At 41.4% G+C, this 22,446-nt stretch overlaps 1 protein-coding gene across 1 annotated transcript in view; it reads left to right on the top strand.

Moving 5' to 3' along the window:
- LOC129098960 (mucin-5AC-like) overlaps nucleotides 1–21,328 on the top strand; it is a 35,387-nt gene extending 14,059 nt beyond the window's left edge. The window contains exons 25-29 of the mRNA XM_054608105.1: nucleotides 163–291; nucleotides 592–739; nucleotides 3,782–3,825; nucleotides 3,937–4,060; nucleotides 21,193–21,328. Of these exons, the coding sequence (XP_054464080.1) occupies nucleotides 163–291; nucleotides 592–739; nucleotides 3,782–3,825; nucleotides 3,937–4,060; nucleotides 21,193–21,328 (581 nt within the window). The remainder of the gene's footprint in view (nucleotides 1–162; nucleotides 292–591; nucleotides 740–3,781; nucleotides 3,826–3,936; nucleotides 4,061–21,192) is intronic.
- Nucleotides 21,329–22,446: the final 1,118 nt, after the last annotated feature.

Here is a 22,446-nt window from a genome sequence, read left to right as displayed (position 1 = left end):
TTACGTAACAATCTCGCAAGAAAAAATTCTGTGCTACAACATTCATCATTTGTAGGGAGTTGTATCTTGAACCAAAAATATTTGAATTTTTGTTGGACATATTAAGTTACACCCTGACGTTTTGTAACAACAGTTAAGAAGTACTTATTTTGTCTCTTGCAGCTATTTTCTGCGACTATTATAATAACCCTGGTGAATGTGAATGGCACTATAAGCCTTGTGGAGTTGCCTGCATGAAGACATGTAGGAATCCATCAGGAAACTGTTCCGGGCTCATCACTGCCCTGGAAGGTACGTTAGACAGATCTTTTGACGTGTCATCTTCTTGATTGGAGGTTTCTGTCAAGGAGCTCAACTGACTGATTGACCTTTCACCTGCTCACGCATAAACGTTTTTGATCCAGTGTTGAGAGCCACCATACTCATATTTTGATGTGATTTAGACCATCAAGTCAAGGATTATAGGCTGTATTTGGCTGTTTTTTCATTTATTTGGGTATGGTTTTTTTTGCAGCTTAATGCATTTGTCTTGCATTTAGCGATATTTGTATTTTTCCGTGGGTTAATGCAATTGTTATAATGGTGTTGCAGGTTGCTATCCACAGTGTCCCCCAACCCAGCCTTACTTTGATGAAGACAACATGAAGTGCGTTGCCTTGAACCAATGTGGCTGCTATGATGACAAAGGCGGCCATTACAACATTGGAGATAAGGTTCCATCGAACAACTGTCACACTTGGTATGTCACACACGGAGGGTTAATCACACGGGGTATATCAACAGAACCAATTGCGAATGCATATGCTAGACATTATCTCATTTCAAAAAGGACCTGAGCAGCCCCCCCCGTCAGCGTGGGTTTGTTAGCATTATAATTGGATATGTGAAAGACAGGGCACGGACACCCTGCGCCCTTCCTTGCGATTTTATGACAAAAACGTGTTTGGCAGGAGTGAATGGGAGTTTTATGGTTGGTTATAGAACAATTTTGTTTATAGAAATATTTTAGTAATATTGTTATTAGAATCTATTTGAATCCCTCTGCCATTGACTTTCAATGATTGTACGCTCTGCATATCATTGTGTCAATGCTAATTTCCAATTGCACATAAGTTATAGTTTTTTGCTGAGGCAGTAAGAGAGGAATTGTTGTTGGGCTTTGGCAAGTCTTTTTAATGCTTCAGAGACCCCAAGAATATTTAATAGAAGTTCTGGTTTTACAGTGCGTTAATAATTTCTGAGATGATGCTGAAAAACAAATCAGACCAGAAGCATCGACCTTAAGGCATAAAACAGAGCTATGAGAAAAAGTTGCTTCTGAAGAATGACATTTATTTCATATGGGTGATACATTTAGTTATGTACCGTGTATGTTTTCCTTGGAGTAATGGAGTCTATACAGTATTTAAAATTGTATTAGACAATGTCTGGTGCTGTTTGAGCATTCGAGTATGGGTTTGAAACTTTCTTCCCATATGTCGTCTAGTTTTTTGGAATGTATTGCAAATATTCCATAACTTACTGTATCATCTATATATTGCGCTAGAGATTATTATGTTGCTCTGTATCAAGTGTAGTGCACATCATATAAATGTCATGTTAATCCGATGCCGTTTGTCACATAATGCTATGTTGCTATTAGATGGTGTGATGACTATGTGTGAAAATTGGCTTGTAGACATCTTTGGGACATGACTGTTATCAAGCATGGCAAGTTCAGGGGAAGATTTGTCCAATGGAGTTATATCAGCTTATTATTTCATGTGAAATGGCCGCCATGCTACGGCTACGCCATTCCATCAAACGTTTAGCTTTAAATTACTTTTGACAACAAAGGTGTTTAGATTATACTTCTCAAATTTCAAGTGGATTTGATGAATTCCCTAGGAGGAGTTTCTTAAAATACAGCGCCTGGAAGTGGCAAGAAAAACACGAGAAACTCATAGAAAAATGCGAAATGACTGTCCTGATGCTATTAAGGGCTGGATGGAAGAAAATTGTTTACAACCTGATGGGTTAAAATTCTAGCTCTCACTTATCAATCAACATTGATCCAATAATGATGCACAGAAAATTTGGTAGCAATGGTACCCAGAGTTTTTCAAAAATGTGTTTTTTTCAAGAGATTCAAAATGGCGGAAAATCGAAGTAGGCCGAGTTCAGGGGTCCAAGCAGCTTTTTGTGGAGCAGACAGATCTTGACAAATGTGTGTCGAATTTCAAGTATGGATGAGGGGCGTCGTCTGACAAACTTCTAGGGAGCGCTAGATGACTTCATTTCATTGATTGTTTTCAACAGAATTTGGTTAAAGGAGGACAGTTAGCCAATAGATGGACCTGGAGTGGGTTCTACAAGTCTCCTAGAGTTACATAAAAGGTTGACTTCTGTTCAACGTTGTTTTGATGGAACCGACTTTGTCTTTCAAATGGGTGAAGAACTGAGTACAAAGTCCGGGAGCAGCATTCCTGTAAGAGTTCTGAGGGTCACTAACAACAAAAGTGACAATCCTTAACAGGATCCTAGGAATTTGGCAATTGTTGGAGATAAGCGTGGAGAAATATTTGGCTCTAGCATCTTTAACTGCAGTATCACAATATATCACGCAACCTACAAGACTTTGGCGGAACACCTGTAATTTTGTGGATGAACACTATTTTTCTGAGAAAGCGAGTGTGTTTGTTCAGCCAGGGAGAGCTTATATTTGATGAGTCGGCGCAACTTGGAGCCACTGAGTCTTAAGTAGCCAAATGCTATCTGGCTATAAGATCTGGCGGTTGAGGGATTAGAGATATGCGTGAGCTGTCGGGGGCAGAAAATTTACAATGAGAAGGGTCAGAAAGTAGATTAAAATGAAAGCTAAAATGGTCTGAAATGCACAGATCTTATTTCTAGATTAACATTATGTACACCAAATGTCAACACTGGGTTGAGTTTGTGACCTTCAAAAGATTTTAAATTCTGCAGTTATAACATTCCTACAACAACTTGAAATATGACAATTTTAAAGTACTGAAGGTAAAGATCTTCTCTATAAATTACAGCAAAACCCACCCCCTACACCAAGTCATCACCCCCACTACTGGTGGTGAGCAGCAAGAGGAAGTCAATGTTATTCAAGATACTAAAGTCATTGCAAATTAATGACTTGTTATTGAGTGACCTTACATTTATCAGAGTAGGTTCCATGTGTGTGGGAGTCAAATTTGCCAACAGGGAGAGCATTCAGCATGAATTAAATTATTAGCATTTACTCCATGCTGAGTAGATTTTTTATGGATGGTGTCACATGGCTGGGCGGATGTCATATGAAAATTAGGGGTACTATATGTTGGTAATATAAACAGCAAGCGGGATAACAGTACTATAACCAATCCACAAGTAGAAGTTAGTGACAGCAAAGGATGCATGACTGTCTGTTCTGAACAGAGGAGGGAAAGAAGAAGAGAAAGGGTGGATGTGTGATGTAAATGATCAGATGCAACATTTTCAAGTTAATGGGGGTGTTTCCGTGCTTCTTCTTCAGCTTTCAGTACATTTGGAGTATATGTGTAAGTAGACTTTGTACTACAGTCCCCTTATCGTGCCATGTATGAGCCTCATTATTTTCTGATCTGCTCTTCTACAGAGATATAGCTGTATCAATTGAATGCGAATGAAAACCAAACATTCCCTACCTTTGACTGAGATGATTTGCTTTACATCATGAAATATAATTGCGGTTGCTCATGGAATATATAATGCTAAGTCATTGATGTGACTAAATTTTCCTTTTATTCCAAAGCTCTTGCACTGTCTCTGGAATAGGGTGCAGATACGACGTGAACTGTAAGTACACATACACACTGACTTTTTATAGTGACTTATTTATTTTTGTGAATAAACAAACTCACATACAGACTTTTGAAGGATTGAAAACATGATCCTCTTGATCTGCAGCTTGTACATGCGTTATTGATGGAAAAACCTACGACTATGGGGAAACTATATACAACACCACGGATGGTCTTGAGAACTGCTTCACAGCTAAGTGTGGGGCGAACGGGACCTTAACCAGGAATATGTACAACTGCTTAACTACCACCACAACTGGCCCTGAAACTACTCCCTTTGCATTCAGCACGATTGAAAAGACAACTTCAGGTAAGAAAATATATGCAACAGAATCACTATTCTTGCTGTCATATTGTTGATAACTGCTAGAAAATTGCTTTAATAATTTATAGCAAAAGAGATTAAAGAAAAAAACATGAGGTATTTGTGAAATATGGATTGTATGGATTTATTTATAGGATACTAATTTTAAATGCTTCACAAAATGTGTCATTTTACCACAGTTACTACATCACAATCAAAAACCACATTGGGAATCACATCAAAACCTCTAGAAACTACCAGATCACAAAATAAAACAACTGTTGGTACCACAACCACTGAAGTTCCATCAGTAACGACCAAGGGAACAACAACAAAACCTTCAGAAACAACTACATCAGAACAAACAACTGGAAGTGTTGGAACAACAACACCACCTAAAGTTACCACTGGTCCAGTTACAACTTCTACCACGGCTGTTGTTGAAAGTACAACCTCAGTATCGGGTGTCACAACAACAAGCCCTGAAACAACAGTTGTAACATCAAAACCTTCTGTTGGTACCACAACCACTGAAGTTCCATCAGTAACGACCAAGGGAACAACAACAAAACCTTCAGAAACAACTACATCAGAACAAACAACTGGAAGTGTTGGAACAACAACACCACCTAAAGTTACCACTGGTCCAGTTACAACTTCTACCACGGCTGTTGTTGAAACTACATCCGCCGCACCAGGTGTCACAACAACAAGCCCTGAAACAACAGTTGTAACATCAAAACCTTCTGTTGGTACCACAACCACTGAAGTTCCATCAGTAACGACCAAGGGAACAACAACAAAACCTTCAGAAACAACTACATCAGAACAAACAACTGGAAGTGTTGGGACAACCAAACAAACTCAAGTCACCACTGGTCCAGTTACAACTTCTACCACAGCTATTGTTGAAACTACATCCGCTGCACCAGGTGTCACAACAACAAGCCCTGAAACAGCAGTTGTAACATCAAAACCTTCTGTTGGTACCACAACCACTGAAGTTCCATCAGTAACGACCAAGGGAACAACAACAAAACCTTCAGAAACAACTACATCAGAACAAACAACTGGAAGTGTTGGAACAACAACACCACCTAAAGTTACCACTGGTCCAGTTACAACTTCTACCACAGCTATTGTTGAAACTACATCCGCCGCACCAGGTGTCACAACAACAAGCCCTGAAACAGCAGTTGTAACATCAAAACCTTCTGTTGGTACCACAACCACTGAAGTTCCATCAGTAACGACCAAGGGAACAACAAAAAACCTTCAGAAACAACTACATCAGAACAAACAACTGGAAGTGTTGGGACAACCAAACAAACTCAAGTCACCACTGGTCCAGTTACAACTTCTACCACAGCTATTGTTGAAACTACATCCGCTGCACCAGGTGTCACAACAACAAGCCCTGAAACAGCAGTTGTAACATCAAAACCTTCTGTTGGTACCACAACCACTGAAGTTCCATCAGTAACGACCAAGGGAACAACAACAAAACCTTCAGAAACAACTACATCAGAACAAACAACTGGAAGTGTTGGGACAACCAAACAAACTCAAGTCACCACTGGTCCAGTTACAACTTCTACCACAGCTATTGTTGAAACTACATCCGCCACACCAGGTGTCACAACAACAAGCCCTGAAACAACAGTTGTAACATCAAAACCTTCTGTTGGTACCACAACCACTGAAGTTCCATCAGTAACGACCAAGGGAACAACAACAAAACCTTCAGAAACAACTACATCAGAACAAACAACTGGAAGTGTTGGGACAACCAAACAAACTCAAGTCACCACTGGTCCAGTTACAACTTCTACCACAGCTATTGTTGAAACTACATCCGCTGCACCAGGTGTCACAACAACAAGCCCTGAAACAGCAGTTGTAACATCAAAACCTTCTGTTGGTACCACAACCACTGAAGTTCCATCAGTAACGACCAAGGGAACAACAACAAAACCTTCAGAAACAACTACATCAGAACAAACAACTGGAAGTGTTGGGACAACCAAACAAACTCAAGTCACCACTGGTCCAGTTACAACCTCTACACAAGCTATTGTTGAAACTACATCCGCCACACCAGGTGTCACAACAACAAGCCCTGAAACAACAGTTGTAACATCAAAACCTTCTGTTGGTACCACAACCACTGAAGTTCCATCAGTAACGACCAAGGGAACAACAACAAAACCTTCAGAAACAACTACATCAGAACAAACAACTGGAAGTGTTGGAACAACAACACCACCTAAAGTTACCACTGGTCCTGTTACAACTTCTACCACGGCTGTTGTTGAAAGTACAACCTCAGTATCAGGTGTCACAACAACAAGCCCTGAAACAGCAGTTGTAACATCAAAACCTTCTGTTGGTACCACAACCACTGAAGTTCCATCAGTAACGACCAAGGGAACAACAACAAAACCTTCAGAAACAACTACATCAGAACAAACAACTGGAAGTGTTGGAACAACAACACCACCTAAAGTTACCACTGGTCCAGTTACAACTTCTACCACAGCTATTGTTGAAACTACATCCGCCACACCAGGTGTCACAACAACAAGCCCTGAAACAACAGTTGTAACATCAAAACCTTCTGTTGGTACCACAACCACTGAAGTTCCATCAGTAACGACCAAGGGAACAACAACAAAACCTTCAGAAACAACTACATCAGAACAAACAACTGGAAGTGTTGGAACAACAACACCACCTAAAGTTACCACTGGTCCTGTTACAACTTCTACCACGGCTGTTGTTGAAAGTACAACCTCAGTATCGGGTGTCACAACAACAAGCCCTGAAACAGCAGTTGTAACATCAAAACCTTCTGTTGGTACCACAACCACTGAAGTTCCATCAGTAACGACCAAGGGAACAACAACAAAACCTTCAGAAACAACTACATCAGAACAAACAACTGGAAGTGTTGGAACAACAACACCACCTAAAGTTACCACTGGTCCTGTTACAACTTCTACCACGGCTGTTGTTGAAAGTACAACCTCAGTATCGGGTGTCACAACAACAAGCCCTGAAACAGCAGTTGTAACATCAAAACCTTCTGTTGGTACCACAACCACTGAAGTTCCATCAGTAACGACCAAGGGAACAACAACAAAACCTTCAGAAACAACTACATCAGAACAAACAACTGGAAGTGTTGGGACAACCAAACAAACACAAGTCACCACTGGTCCAGTTACAACTTCTACCACAGCTATTGTTGAAACTACATCCGCTGCACCAGGTGTCACAACAACAAGCCCTGAAACAGCAGTTGTAACATCAAAACCTTCTGTTGGTACCACAACCACTGAAGTTCCATCAGTAACGACCAAGGGAACAACAACAAAACCTTCAGAAACAACTACATCAGAACAAACAACTGGAAGTGTTGGGACAACCAAACAAACTCAAGTCACCACTGGTCCAGTTACAACTTCTACCACAGCTATTGTTGAAACTACATCCGCCACACCAGGTGTCACAACAACAAGCCCTGAAACAACAGTTGTAACATCAAAACCTTCTGTTGGTACCACAACCACTGAAGTTCCATCAGTAACGACCAAGGGAACAACAACAAAACCTTCAGAAACAACTACATCAGAACAAACAACTGGAAGTGTTGGAACAACAACACCACCTAAAGTTACCACTGGTCCTGTTACAACTTCTACCACGGCTGTTGTTGAAAGTACAACCTCAGTATCGGGTGTCACAACAACAAGCCCTGAAACAGCAGTTGTAACATCAAAACCTTCTGTTGGTACCACAACCACTGAAGTTCCATCAGTAACGACCAAGGGAACAACAACAAAACCTTCAGAAACAACTACATCAGAACAAACAACTGGAAGTGTTGGAACAACAACACCACCTAAAGTTACCACTGGTCCTGTTACAACTTCTACCACGGCTGTTGTTGAAAGTACAACCTCAGTATCGGGTGTCACAACAACAAGCCCTGAAACAGCAGTTGTAACATCAAAACCTTCTGTTGGTACCACAACCACTGAAGTTCCATCAGTAACGACCAAGGGAACAACAACAAAACCTTCAGAAACAACTACATCAGAACAAACAACTGGAAGTGTTGGAACAACAACACCACCTAAAGTTACCACTGGTCCAGTTACAACTTCTACCACAGCTATTGTTGAAACTACATCCGCTGTACCAGGTGTCACAACAACAAGCCCTGAAACAGCAGTTGTAACATCAAAACCTTCTGTTGGTACCACAACCACTGAAGTTCCATCAGTAACGACCAAGGGAACAACAACAAAACCTTCAGAAACAACTACATCAGAACAAACAACTGGAAGTGTTGGGACAACAAACAAACTCAAGTCACCACTGGTCCAGTTACAACTTCTACCACAGCTATTGTTGAAACTACATCCGCCACACCAGGTGTCACAACAACAAGCCCTGAAACAACAGTTGTAACATCAAAACCTTCTGTTGGTACCACAACCACTGAAGTTCCATCAGTAACGACCAAGGGAACAACAACAAAACCTTCAGAAACAACTACATCAGAACAAACAACTGGAAGTGTTGGAACAACAACACCACCTAAAGTTACCACTGGTCCAGTTACAACTTCTACCACAGCTATTGTTGAAACTACATCCTCAGCACCAGGTGTCACAACAACAAGCCCTGAAACAGCAGTTGTAACATCAAAACCTTCTGTTGGTACCACAACCACTGAAGTTCCATCAGTAACGACCAAGGGAACAACAACAAAACCTTCAGAAACAACTACATCAGAACAAACAACTGGAAGTGTTGGAACAACAACACCACCTAAAGTTACCACTGGTCCAGTTACAACTTCTACCACAGCTATTGTTGAAACTACATCCGCGCACCAGGTGTCACAACAACAAGCCCTGAAACAACAGTTGTAACATCAAAACCTTCTGTTGGTACCACAACCACTGAAGTTCCATCAGTAACGACCAAGGGAACAACAACAAAACCTTCAGAAACAACTACATCAGAACAAACAACTGGAAGTGTTGGAACAACAACACCACCTAAAGTTACCACTGGTCCTGTTACAACTTCTACCACGGCTGTTGTTGAAAGTACAACCTCAGTATCGGGTGTCACAACAACAAGCCCTGAAACAGCAGTTGTAACATCAAAACCTTCTGTTGGTACCACAACCACTGAAGTTCCATCAGTAACGACCAAGGGAACAACAACAAAACCTTCAGAAACAACTACATCAGAACAAACAACTGGAAGTGTTGGAACAACAACACCACCTAAAGTTACCACTGGTCCAGTTACAACTTCTACCACAGCTATTGTTGAAACTACATCCGCCGCACCAGGTGTCACAACAACAAGCCCTGAAACAACAGTTGTAACATCAAAACCTTCTGTTGGTACCACAACCACTGAAGTTCCATCAGTAACGACCAAGGGAACAACAACAAAACCTTCAGAAACAACTACATCAGAACAAACAACTGGAAGTGTTGGAACAACAACACCACCTAAAGTTACCACTGGTCCTGTTACAACTTCTACCACGGCTGTTGTTGAAAGTACAACCTCAGTATCGGGTGTCACAACAACAAGCCCTGAAACAGCAGTTGTAACATCAAAACCTTCTGTTGGTACCACAACCACTGAAGTTCCATCAGTAACGACCAAGGGAACAACAACAAAACCTTCAGAAACAACTACATCAGAACAAACAACTGGAAGTGTTGGAACAACAACACCACCTAAAGTTACCACTGGTCCAGTTACAACTTCTACCACAGCTATTGTTGAAACTACATCCGCTGCACCAGGTGTCACAACAACAAGCCCTGAAACAACAGTTGTAACATCAAAACCTTCTGTTGGTACCACAACCACTGAAGTTCCATCAGTAACGACCAAGGGAACAACAACAAAACCTTCAGAAACAACTACATCAGAACAAACAACTGGAAGTGTTGGGACAACCAAACAAACTCAAGTCACCACTGGTCCAGTTACAACTTCTACCACAGCTATTGTTGAAACTACATCCGCTGCACCAGGTGTCACAACAACAAGCCCTGAAACAACAGTTGTAACATCAAAACCTTCTGTTGGTACCACAACCACTGAAGTTCCATCAGTAACGACCAAGGGAACAACAACAAAACCTTCAGAAACAACTACATCAGAACAAACAACTGGAAGTGTTGGAACAACAACACCACCTAAAGTTACCACTGGTCCTGTTACAACTTCTACCACAGCTGTTGTTGAAAGTACAACCTCAGTATCGGGTGTCACAACAACAAGCCCTGAAACAGCAGTTGTAACATCAAAACCTTCTGTTGGTACCACAACCACTGAAGTTCCATCAGTAACGACCAAGGGAACAACAACAAAACCTTCAGAAACAACTACATCAGAACAAACAACTGGAAGTGTTGGAACAACAACACCACCTAAAGTTACCACTGGTCCTGTTACAACTTCTACCACGGCTGTTGTTGAAAGTACAACCTCAGTATCGGGTGTCACAACAACAAGCCCTGAAACAGCAGTTGTAACATCAAAACCTTCTGTTGGTACCACAACCACTGAAGTTCCATCAGTAACGACCAAGGGAACAACAACAAAACCTTCAGAAACAACTACATCAGAACAAACAACTGGAAGTGTTGGAACAACAACACCACCTAAAGTTACCACTGGTCCAGTTACAACTTCTACCACAGCTATTGTTGAAACTACATCCGTGCACCAGGTGTCACAACAACAAGCCCTGAAACAGCAGTTGTAACATCAAAACCTTCTGTTGGTACCACAACCACTGAAGTTCCATCAGTAACGACCAAGGGAACAACAACAAAACCTTCAGAAACAACTACATCAGAACAAACAACTGGAAGTGTTGGGACAACCAAACAAACTCAAGTCACCACTGGTCCAGTTACAACTTCTACCACAGCTATTGTTGAAACTACATCCGCCGCACCAGGTGTCACAACAACAAGCCCTGAAACAACAGTTGTAACATCAAAACCTTCTGTTGGTACCACAACCACTGAAGTTCCATCAGTAACGACCAAGGGAACAACAACAAAACCTTCAGAAACAACTACATCAGAACAAACAACTGGAAGTGTTGGAACAACAAACAAACTAAAGTTACCACTGGTCCAGTTACAACTTCTACCACAGCTATTGTTGAAACTACATCCGCTGCACCAGGTGTCACAACAACAAGCCCTGAAACAACAGTTGTAACATCAAAACCTTCTGTTGGTACCACAACCACTGAAGTTCCATCAGTAACGACCAAGGGAACAACAACAAAACCTTCAGAAACAACTACATCAGAACAAACAACTGGAAGTGTTGGGACAACCAAACAAACTCAAGTCACCACTGGTCCAGTTACAACTTCTACCACAGCTATTGTTGAAACTACATCCGCCTGCACCAGGTGTCACAACAACAAGCCCTGAAACAACAGTTGTAACATCAAAACCTTCTGTTGGTACCACAACCACTGAAGTTCCATCAGTAACGACCAAGGGAACAACAACAAAACCTTCAGAAACAACTACATCAGAACAAACAACTGGAAGTGTTGGAACAACAACACCACCTAAAGTTACCACTGGTCCTGTTACAACTTCTACCACGGCTGTTGTTGAAAGTACAACCTCAGTATCGGGTGTCACAACAACAAGCCCTGAAACAGCAGTTGTAACATCAAAACCTTCTGTTGGTACCACAACCACTGAAGTTCCATCAGTAACGACCAAGGGAACAACAACAAAACCTTCAGAAACAACTACATCAGAACAAACAACTGGAAGTGTTGGAACAACAACACCACCTAAAGTTACCACTGGTCCAGTTACAACTTCTACCACAGCTATTGTTGAAACTACATCCGCCGCACCAGGTGTCACAACAACAAGCCCTGAAACAACAGTTGTAACATCAAAACCTTCTGTTGGTACCACAACCACTGAAGTTCCATCAGTAACGACCAAGGGAACAACAACAAAACCTTCAGAAACAACTACATCAGAACAAACAACTGGAAGTGTTGGGACAACCAAACAAACTCAAGTCACCACTGGTCCAGTTACAACTTCTACCACAGCTATTGTTGAAACTACATCCGCCGCACCAGGTGTCACAACAACAAGCCCTGAAACAACAGTTGTAACATCAAAACCTTCTGTTGGTACCACAACCACTGAAGTTCCATCAGTAACGACCAAGGGAACAACAACAAAACCTTCAGAAACAACTACATCAGAACAAACAACTGGAAGTGTTGGGACAACCAAACAAACTCAAGTCACCACTGGTCCAGTTACAACTTCTACCACAGCTATTGTTGAAACTACATCCGCTGCACCAGGTGTCACAACAACAAGCCCTGAAACAACAGTTGTAACATCAAAACCTTCTGTTGGTACCACAACCACTGAAGTTCCATCAGTAACGACCAAGGGAACAACAACAAAACCTTCAGAAACAACTACATCAGAACAAACAACTGGAAGTGTTGGGACAACCAAACAAACTCAAGTCACCACTGGTCCAGTTACAACTTCTACCACAGCTATTGTTGAAACTACATCCGCCGCACCAGGTGTCACAACAACAAGCCCTGAAACAACAGTTGTAACATCAAAACCTTCTGTTGGTACCACAACCACTGAAGTTCCATCAGTAACGACCAAGGGAACAACAACAAAACCTTCAGAAACAACTACATCAGAACAAACAACTGGAAGTGTTGGAACAACAACACCACCTAAAGTTACCACTGGTCCAGTTACAACTTCTACCACAGCTATTGTTGAAACTACATCCGCCGCACCAGGTGTCACAACAACAAGCCCTGAAACAACAGTTGTAACATCAAAACCTTCTGTTGGTACCACAACCACTGAAGTTCCATCAGTAACGACCAAGGGAACAACAACAAAACCTTCAGAAACAACTACATCAGAACAAACAACTGGAAGTGTTGGAACAACAACACCACCTAAAGTTACCACTGGTCCTGTTACAACTTCTACCACGGCTGTTGTTGAAAGTACAACCTCAGTATCGGGTGTCACAACAACAAGCCCTGAAACAGCAGTTGTAACATCAAAACCTTCTGTTGGTACCACAACCACTGAAGTTCCATCAGTAACGACCAAGGGAACAACAACAAAACCTTCAGAAACAACTACATCAGAACAAACAACTGGAAGTGTTGGAACAACAACACCACCTAAAGTTACCACTGGTCCAGTTACAACTTCTACCACAGCTATTGTTGAAACTACATCCGCTGCACCAGGTGTCACAACAACAAGCCCTGAAACAACAGTTGTAACATCAAAACCTTCTGTTGGTACCACAACCACTGAAGTTCCATCAGTAACGACCAAGGGAACAACAACAAAACCTTCAGAAACAACTACATCAGAACAAACAACTGGAAGTGTTGGGACAACCAAACAAACTCAAGTCACCACTGGTCCAGTTACAACTTCTACCACAGCTATTGTTGAAACTACATCCGCCGCACCAGGTGTCACAACAACAAGCCCTGAAACAACAGTTGTAACATCAAAACCTTCTGTTGGTACCACAACCACTGAAGTTCCATCAGTAACGACCAAGGGAACAACAACAAAACCTTCAGAAACAACTACATCAGAACAAACAACTGGAAGTGTTGGAACAACAACACCACCTAAAGTTACCACTGGTCCTGTTACAACTTCTACCACGGCTGTTGTTGAAAGTACAACCTCAGTATCGGGTGTCACAACAACAAGCCCTGAAACAGCAGTTGTAACATCAAAACCTTCTGTTGGTACCACAACCACTGAAGTTCCATCAGTAACGACCAAGGGAACAACAACAAAACCTTCAGAAACAACTACATCAGAACAAACAACTGGAAGTGTTGGAACAACAACACCACCTAAAGTTACCACTGGTCCAGTTACAACTTCTACCACAGCTATTGTTGAAACTACATCCGCTGCACCAGGTGTCACAACAACAAGCCCTGAAACAACAGTTGTAACATCAAAACCTTCTGTTGGTACCACAACCACTGAAGTTCCATCAGTAACGACCAAGGGAACAACAACAAAACCTTCAGAAACAACTACATCAGAACAAACAACTGGAAGTGTTGGAACAACAACACCACCTAAAGTTACCACTGGTCCTGTTACAACTTCTACCACGGCTGTTGTTGAAAGTACAACCTCAGTATCAGGTGTCACAACAACAAGCCCTGAAACAGCAGTTGTAACATCAAAACCTTCTGTTGGTACCACAACCACTGAAGTTCCATCAGTAACGACCAAGGGAACAACAACAAAACCTTCAGAAACAACTACATCAGAACAAACAACTGGAAGTGTTGGAACAACAACACCACCTAAAGTTACCACTGGTCCAGTTACAACTTCTACCACAGCTATTGTTGAAACTACATCCGCCGCACCAGGTGTCACAACAACAAGCCCTGAAACAACAGTTGTAACATCAACCTTCTGTTGGTACCACAACCACTGAAGTTCCATCAGTAACGACCAAGGGAACAACAACAAAACCTTCAGAAACAACTACATCAGAACAAACAACTGGAAGTGTTGGGACAACCAAACAAACTCAAGTCACCACTGGTCCAGTTACAACTTCTACCACAGCTATTGTTGAAACTACATCCGCCTGCACCAGGTGTCACAACAACAAGCCCTGAAACAACAGTTGTAACATCAAAACCTTCTGTTGGTACCACAACCACTGAAGTTCCATCAGTAACGACCAAGGGAACAACAACAAAACCTTCAGAAACAACTACATCAGAACAAACAACTGGAAGTGTTGGAACAACAACACCACCTAAAGTTACCACTGGTCCTGTTACAACTTCTACCACGGCTGTTGTTGAAAGTACAACCTCAGTATCGGGTGTCACAACAACAAGCCCTGAAACAGCAGTTGTAACATCAAAACCTTCTGTTGGTACCACAACCACTGAAGTTCCATCAGTAACGACCAAGGGAACAACAACAAAACCTTCAGAAACAACTACATCAGAACAAACAACTGGAAGTGTTGGAACAACAACACCACCTAAAGTTACCACTGGTCCAGTTACAACTTCTACCACAGCTATTGTTGAAACTACATCCGCCGCACCAGGTGTCACAACAACAAGCCCTGAAACAACAGTTGTAACATCAAAACCTTCTGTTGGTACCACAACCACTGAAGTTCCATCAGTAACGACCAAGGGAACAACAACAAAACCTTCAGAAACAACTACATCAGAACAAACAACTGGAAGTGTTGGAACAACAACACCACCTAAAGTTACCACTGGTCCAGTTACAACTTCTACCACAGCTATTGTTGAAAGTACAACCGCACCAGGTGTCACAACAACAAGCCCTGAAACAGCAGTTGTAACATCAAAACCTTCTGTTGGTACCACAACCACTGAAGTTCCATCAGTAACGACCAAGGGAACAACAACAAAACCTTCAGAAACAACTACATCAGAACAAACAACTGGAAGTGTTGGAACAACAACACCACCTAAAGTTACCACTGGTCCAGTTACAACTTCTACCACAGCTATTGTTGAAACTACATCCGCTGCACCAGGTGTCACAACAACAAGCCCTGAAACAACAGTTGTAACATCAAAACCTTCTGTTGGTACCACAACCACTGAAGTTCCATCAGTAACGACCAAGGGAACAACAACAAAACCTTCAGAAACAACTACATCAGAACAAACAACTGGAAGTGTTGGGACAACCAAACAAACTCAAGTCACCACTGGTCCAGTTACAACTTCTACCACAGCTATTGTTGAAACTACATCCGCCGCACCAGGTGTCACAACAACAAGCCCTGAAACAACAGTTGTAACATCAAAACCTTCTGTTGGTACCACAACCACTGAAGTTCCATCAGTAACGACCAAGGGAACAACAACAAAACCTTCAGAAACAACTACATCAGAACAAACAACTGGAAGTGTTGGAACAACAACACCACCTAAAGTTACCACTGGTCCAGTTACAACTTCTACCACAGCTATTGTTGAAACTACATCCTCGCACCAGGTGTCACAACAACAAGCCCTGAAACAACAGTTGTAACATCAAAACCTTCTGTTGGTACCACAACCACTGAAGTTCCATCAGTAACGACCAAGGGAACAACAACAAAACCTTCAGAAACAACTACATCAGAACAAACAACTGGAAGTGTTGGAACAACAACACCACCTAAAGTTACCACTGGTCCAGTTACAACTTCTACCACAGCTATTGTTGAAACTACATCCGCCGCACCAGGTGTCACAACAACAAGCCCTGAAACAACAGTTGTAACATCAAAACCTTCTGTTGGTACCACAACCACTGAAGTTCCATCAGTAACGACCAAGGGAACAACAACAAAACCTTCAGAAACAACTACATCAGAACAAACAACTGGAAGTGTTGGAACAACAACACCACCTAAAGTTACCACTGGTCCTGTTACAACTTCTACCACAGCTATTGTTGAAAGTACAACCTCAGTATCAGGTGTCACAACAACAAGCCCTGAAACAACAGTTGTAACATCAAAACCTTCTGTTGGTACCACAACCACTGAAGTTCCATCAGTAACGACCAAGGGAACAACAACAAAACCTTCAGAAACAACTACATCAGAACAAACAACTGGAAGTGTTGGAACAACAACACCACCTAAAGTTACCACTGGTCCAGTTACAACTTCTACCACAGCTATTGTTGAAACTACATCCGCCGCACCAGGTGTCACAACAACAAGCCCTGAAACAACAGTTGTAACATCAAAACCTTCTGTTGGTACCACAACCACTGAAGTTCCATCAGTAACGACCAAGGGAACAACAACAAAACCTTCAGAAACAACTACATCAGAACAAACAACTGGAAGTGTTGGGACAACCAAACAAACTCAAGTCACCACTGGTCCAGTTACAACTTCTACCACAGCTATTGTTGAAACTACATCCGCCGCACCAGGTGTCACAACAACAAGCCCTGAAACAACAGTTGTAACATCAAAACCTTCTGTTGGTACCACAACCACTGAAGTTCCATCAGTAACGACCAAGGGAACAACAACAAAACCTTCAGAAACAACTACATCAGAACAAACAACTGGAAGTGTTGGAACAACAACACCACCTAAAGTTACCACTGGTCCAGTTACAACTTCTACCACAGCTATTGTTGAAACTACATCGGCCGCACCAGGTGTCACAACAACAAGCCCTGAAACAACAGTTGTAACATCAAAACCTTCTGTTGGTACCACAACCACTGAAGTTCCATCAGTAACGACCAAGGGAACAACAACAAAACCTTCAGAAACAACTACATCAGAACAAACAACTGGAAGTGTTGGGACAACCAAACAAACGCAAGTCACCACTGGTCCAGTTACAACTTCTACCACAGCTATTGTTGAAACTACATCCGCTGCACCAGGTGTCACAACAACAAGCCCTGAAACAACAGTTGTAACATCAAAACCTTCTGTTGGTACCACAACCACTGAAGTTCCATCAGTAACGACCAAGGGAACAACAACAAAACCTTCAGAAACAACTACATCAGAACAAACAACTGGAAGTGTTGGAACAACAACACCACCTAAAGTTACCACTGGTCCTGTTACAACTTCTACCACGGCTGTTGTTGAAAGTACAACCTCAGTATCGGGTGTCACAACAACAAGCCCTGAAACAGCAGTTGTAACATCAAAACCTTCTGTTGGTACCACAACCACTGAAGTTCCATCAGTAACGACCAAGGGAACAACAACAAAACCTTCAGAAACAACTACATCAGAACAAACAACTGGAAGTGTTGGAACAACAACACCACCTAAAGTTACCACTGGTCCAGTTACAACTTCTACCACAGCTATTGTTGAAACTACATCCGCTGCACCAGGTGTCACAACAACAAGCCCTGAAACAACAGTTGTAACATCAAAACCTTCTGTTGGTACCACAACCACTGAAGTTCCATCAGTAACGACCAAGGGAACAACAACAAAACCTTCAGAAACAACTACATCGGAACAAACAACTAGAAGTGTTGGGACAACCAAACAAACTCAAGTCACCACTGGTCCTGTTACAACTTCTACCACAGCTATTGTTGAAACTACATCCGCCGCACCAGGTGTCACAACAACAAGCCCTGAAACAACAGTTGTAACATCAAAACCTTCTGTTGGTACCACAACCACTGAAGTTCCATCAGTAACGACCAAGGGAACAACAACAAAACCTTCAGAAACAACTACATCAGAACAAACAATTGGAAGTGTTGGGACAACCAAACAAACTCCAGTCACCACTGGTCCAGTTACAACTTCTACCACAGCTATTGTTGAAACTACATCCGCCGCACCAGGTGTCACAACAACAAGCCCTGAAACAACAGTTGTAACATCAAAACCTTCTGTTGGTACCACAACCACTGAAGTTCCATCAGTAACGACCAAGGGAACAACAACAAAACCTTCAGAAACAACTACATCAGAACAAACAACTGGAAGTGTTGGGACAACCAAACAAACTCCAGTCACCACTGGTCCAGTTACAACTTCTACCACAGCTATTGTTGAAACTACATCCGCCGCACCAGGTGTCACAACAACAAGCCCTGAAACAACAGTTGTAACATCAAAACCTTCTGTTGGTACCACAACCACTGAAGTTCCATCAGTAACGACCAAGGGAACAACAACAAAACCTTCAGAAACAACTACATCAGAACAAACAATTGGAAGTGTTGGGACAACCAAACAAACTCCAGTCACCACTGGTCCAGTTACAACTTCTACCACAGCTATTGTTGAAACTACATCCGCCGCACCAGGTGTCACAACAACAAGCCCTGAAACAACAGTTGTAACATCAAAACCTTCTGTTGGTACCACAACCACTGAAGTTCCATCAGTAACGACCAAGGGAACAACAACAAAACCTTCAGAAACAACTACATCAGAACAAACAACTGGAAGTGTTGGGACAACCAAACAAACTCCAGTCACCACTGGTCCAGTTACAACTTCTACCACGGCTGTTGTTGAAAGTACAACCTCAGTATCGGGTGTCACAACAACAAGCCCTGAAACAACAGTTGTAACATCAAAACCTTCTGTTGTTACCACAACCACTGAAGTTCCATCAGTAACGACCAAGGGAACAACAACAAAACCTTCAGAAACAACTACATCAGAACGGACAACAGAGAGTGTTGGGACAACAACAAATATCCCAGAAACAACAGTTGTTGTAGTCACAGCAAGTCTACAAACATCAACTGTTATTACAAAACCTCTTATTTTGAACACAACACCTATTGTGGTATCAACTGTAACTTCAGGAGCAACAATTAAAGGTACAACTTCCATTGTCCCAATAACAAAGACACTTCCAGCTGTTTACACTACCATTCCAGCCAGAACCACAGTTGTTTCTACACCACCTCTATTAACCACAACTACAACATTATGTGTCTGCCTTGTCAATGGGACTGCACATCGTCCTGGTAGGTGATTCTTCATTTTCACATTATCATTTTTTCCTCGTTGTGGGTCTCAGCACCTTTTCTCTTTGCTTTTTAAGATTTTATTTCTCTCATTGAAATGTCTAAACGGTTATTATTCCATTGTAGATTCAGAACTTCAAGTCTTAATTATCATTTTGTCTTTGATATAATGTTATATTTCACATGATATAAACATTTGATCAAACAGTGAACTTCCACCCACAATATCTTTTACAATTTCATACAGAATTACATTTTATTTCCTTTAATGTGTATAACGTCTCCTACTGCAAGGCAACAGCAGGTTTTTCATTTTCATTATTAATGAGTTATAACTTTGAATCTAGGACTATGTAGTTGATCACGATGATCCAATAAAAGTTTCTGTAAATTGCCTCTCAGTGGTGGCTGGTGCAGCATGTGCTCAGCTGAGCTGGATTTCACGCATGCTACATGAGATAGTCATGAGGTAATCAGGTATTATTTCTCCCTGCTTGGGGTGCCCAAAACTAATGTTTAAGTAATAAGTAATTAGCAAGTTGCTACTATTTTGTGCTGCTCAGGATTAATGTAGATGACTCATGTGGAAAGTGGTCAGAATGTCGTTTAAAGCTATTTATGATCAAATTATTTGCAATTCCAATTACCATTGATTCTTTGAAATGGTATCTCCCATCTGTTCTGTCTAATTTTCTTGCTTCAAAATAAATTACCAGGCCAGAGTCATATATGATACTTCAAAGTTTTTTAATGGTATGTTACAACTTTTAGCACTATAGTAAGAAAATCCACATCACTCACACAGGACTTGAACCTACCATTACACCATAGCACTGCAGCAAATGTATCCTTACTTTGATTATCTTTGTGTCAGAGTTGAAGCTGACTGCTGACCTACAGCAGGATGCCAAACATTCTCTTTTGTTTTGTTGGAAGTAGGGTTACAGTGTTTGTTAATTTTTTCTCTAATATCTACTGTATACTATACAGCTACCTGGGTAAGAAACAGAGTCACAAACAGGCCAGAATAGTGATTAATGCTTTTGAACAATCTTCTGGGGTTTTCAGAAGGCACAAACTTGGCCTAGAAACTGTCAAGGCTTAGTCTGCTCAAAATAGCTCAGAGTTGGCTTTACAAAATAGATTAATCCTTGATCAGTCCCAGGCCTTTTTAATAGACACTTATCATATTAAAAGCAGGGTTGTTTTTAGGTCTGAACACCCACTAACTCCTCTTATTAATTACTTTTTTAATTAAATCAGTAATCCTTTTATTTGGTGCACTAAACTTTTATCTCCACTCTTATTTTCACAGGGGATTTGGTGTACAATGTCACTGATCGCTTAGGGTGGTGTTACGTTGCATATTGCAATGCAACTTGTAAAGTTGATACCCAATCCAGACCATGTCCCACAACAGCGATACCCAGCACAACCGCACGTTCTACCACTCCAGTTTTTGGCACCACTACAAAGGCCTCAGTGTCTTCCACCACCACAGCTTTTCCCAGCTCTACTTCGAATCCATCAACAACCCCATCTACAACTACAGCTGACTGCAATGACGTGAATTCAACAAGAAAGGTGGGATAGATCAAATATTTTTTTATTCATGATTGTGAATTGAGTCGTTTTTAAAGGACATTGAGCTTTTTATTTCACCAGTAACTGCTTTGTGTCCAGTAACACACCTATGGATACTTTTCAGTTGATCTTAAAGTGGCCCTATTATGCTTTTCCACTTTTTCCCTCTCCTTTAGTGTGTTATATATATTTTTGTACATGTAAAAGGTCCATAGAGTGTAAAACCTGAAATCCAACCTAAAAGGAGTTACTGCTCCTGAGCTCCTGAAACGGCTCGATTGAATTCTCTTCTTCACTTCCATAACTTTATGAGGTCACAATGTTACAGAAGTGACGTAACACTCCTTCCGGCTAGTTTGGCCCTCAAACGAAAAAGTGAGAGACGGAGCTGAAGCTCCGGAGGAAGAGTTTTTTTAAATGTGAACCGTTGATCAATCACAACAGAGCGGGCTAGCTGACCAATCAGAGCAGACTTTGCTTTCTGGAGGGAGGAGCAAGCGCTACAACAGAGCGTTTCAGAGAGAGGGTGAGAAGAGGTGCTGCAGGACAGAATGATGAGAAAAACATGGAGGATTATGGGCATTAACGCATGTTAACATGTTGTAACTGTAACTTGAGATAAAAATCATGCACCCGGAAAATAGCATAATAGGGCCTGTTTAAGACTCTATGGGCCTGGAACAATTACATTTTTCCTCTTTGCTAATAACTCCCTCTGGACCATCCATTCAAAATCTCTCCTGGTGTCTTTATCCAAAACTGTAGCGGTAGGCATACCGCCTGGAAGTTTGTGATTTTAATTACAATACTGACTAATGTGTGGCTGTGCTGAGCAACATTATGCGATGGAGATTGTTTAAAGTAAATATTTCAGTGTTTTTCCCAGAGGACCACTGGATCATTAACAAGACTATATTTAAGTCTGAATATGAAGATTAAAGAGGAAACTATTTAGTTCCCAGATTGTCGATTATACATTTTACGGGTAAACAATACACTCTAACTGATTAAAACTTAAAAAGCAATTTCAGAACATAATAAAAATATTGCAAAATATTAGACCACATTTCGAATTCTACTTAAATTGTAT

Source organism: Anoplopoma fimbria, chromosome 2 (assembly GCF_027596085.1).
Source record: "Anoplopoma fimbria isolate UVic2021 breed Golden Eagle Sablefish chromosome 2, Afim_UVic_2022, whole genome shotgun sequence".
Taxonomy (NCBI): domain Eukaryota; kingdom Metazoa; phylum Chordata; class Actinopteri; order Perciformes; family Anoplopomatidae; genus Anoplopoma; species Anoplopoma fimbria.
The sequence above is the reverse complement of the archived record's forward strand: the minus strand, read 5'-3'. Positions and strand labels throughout refer to the sequence as shown.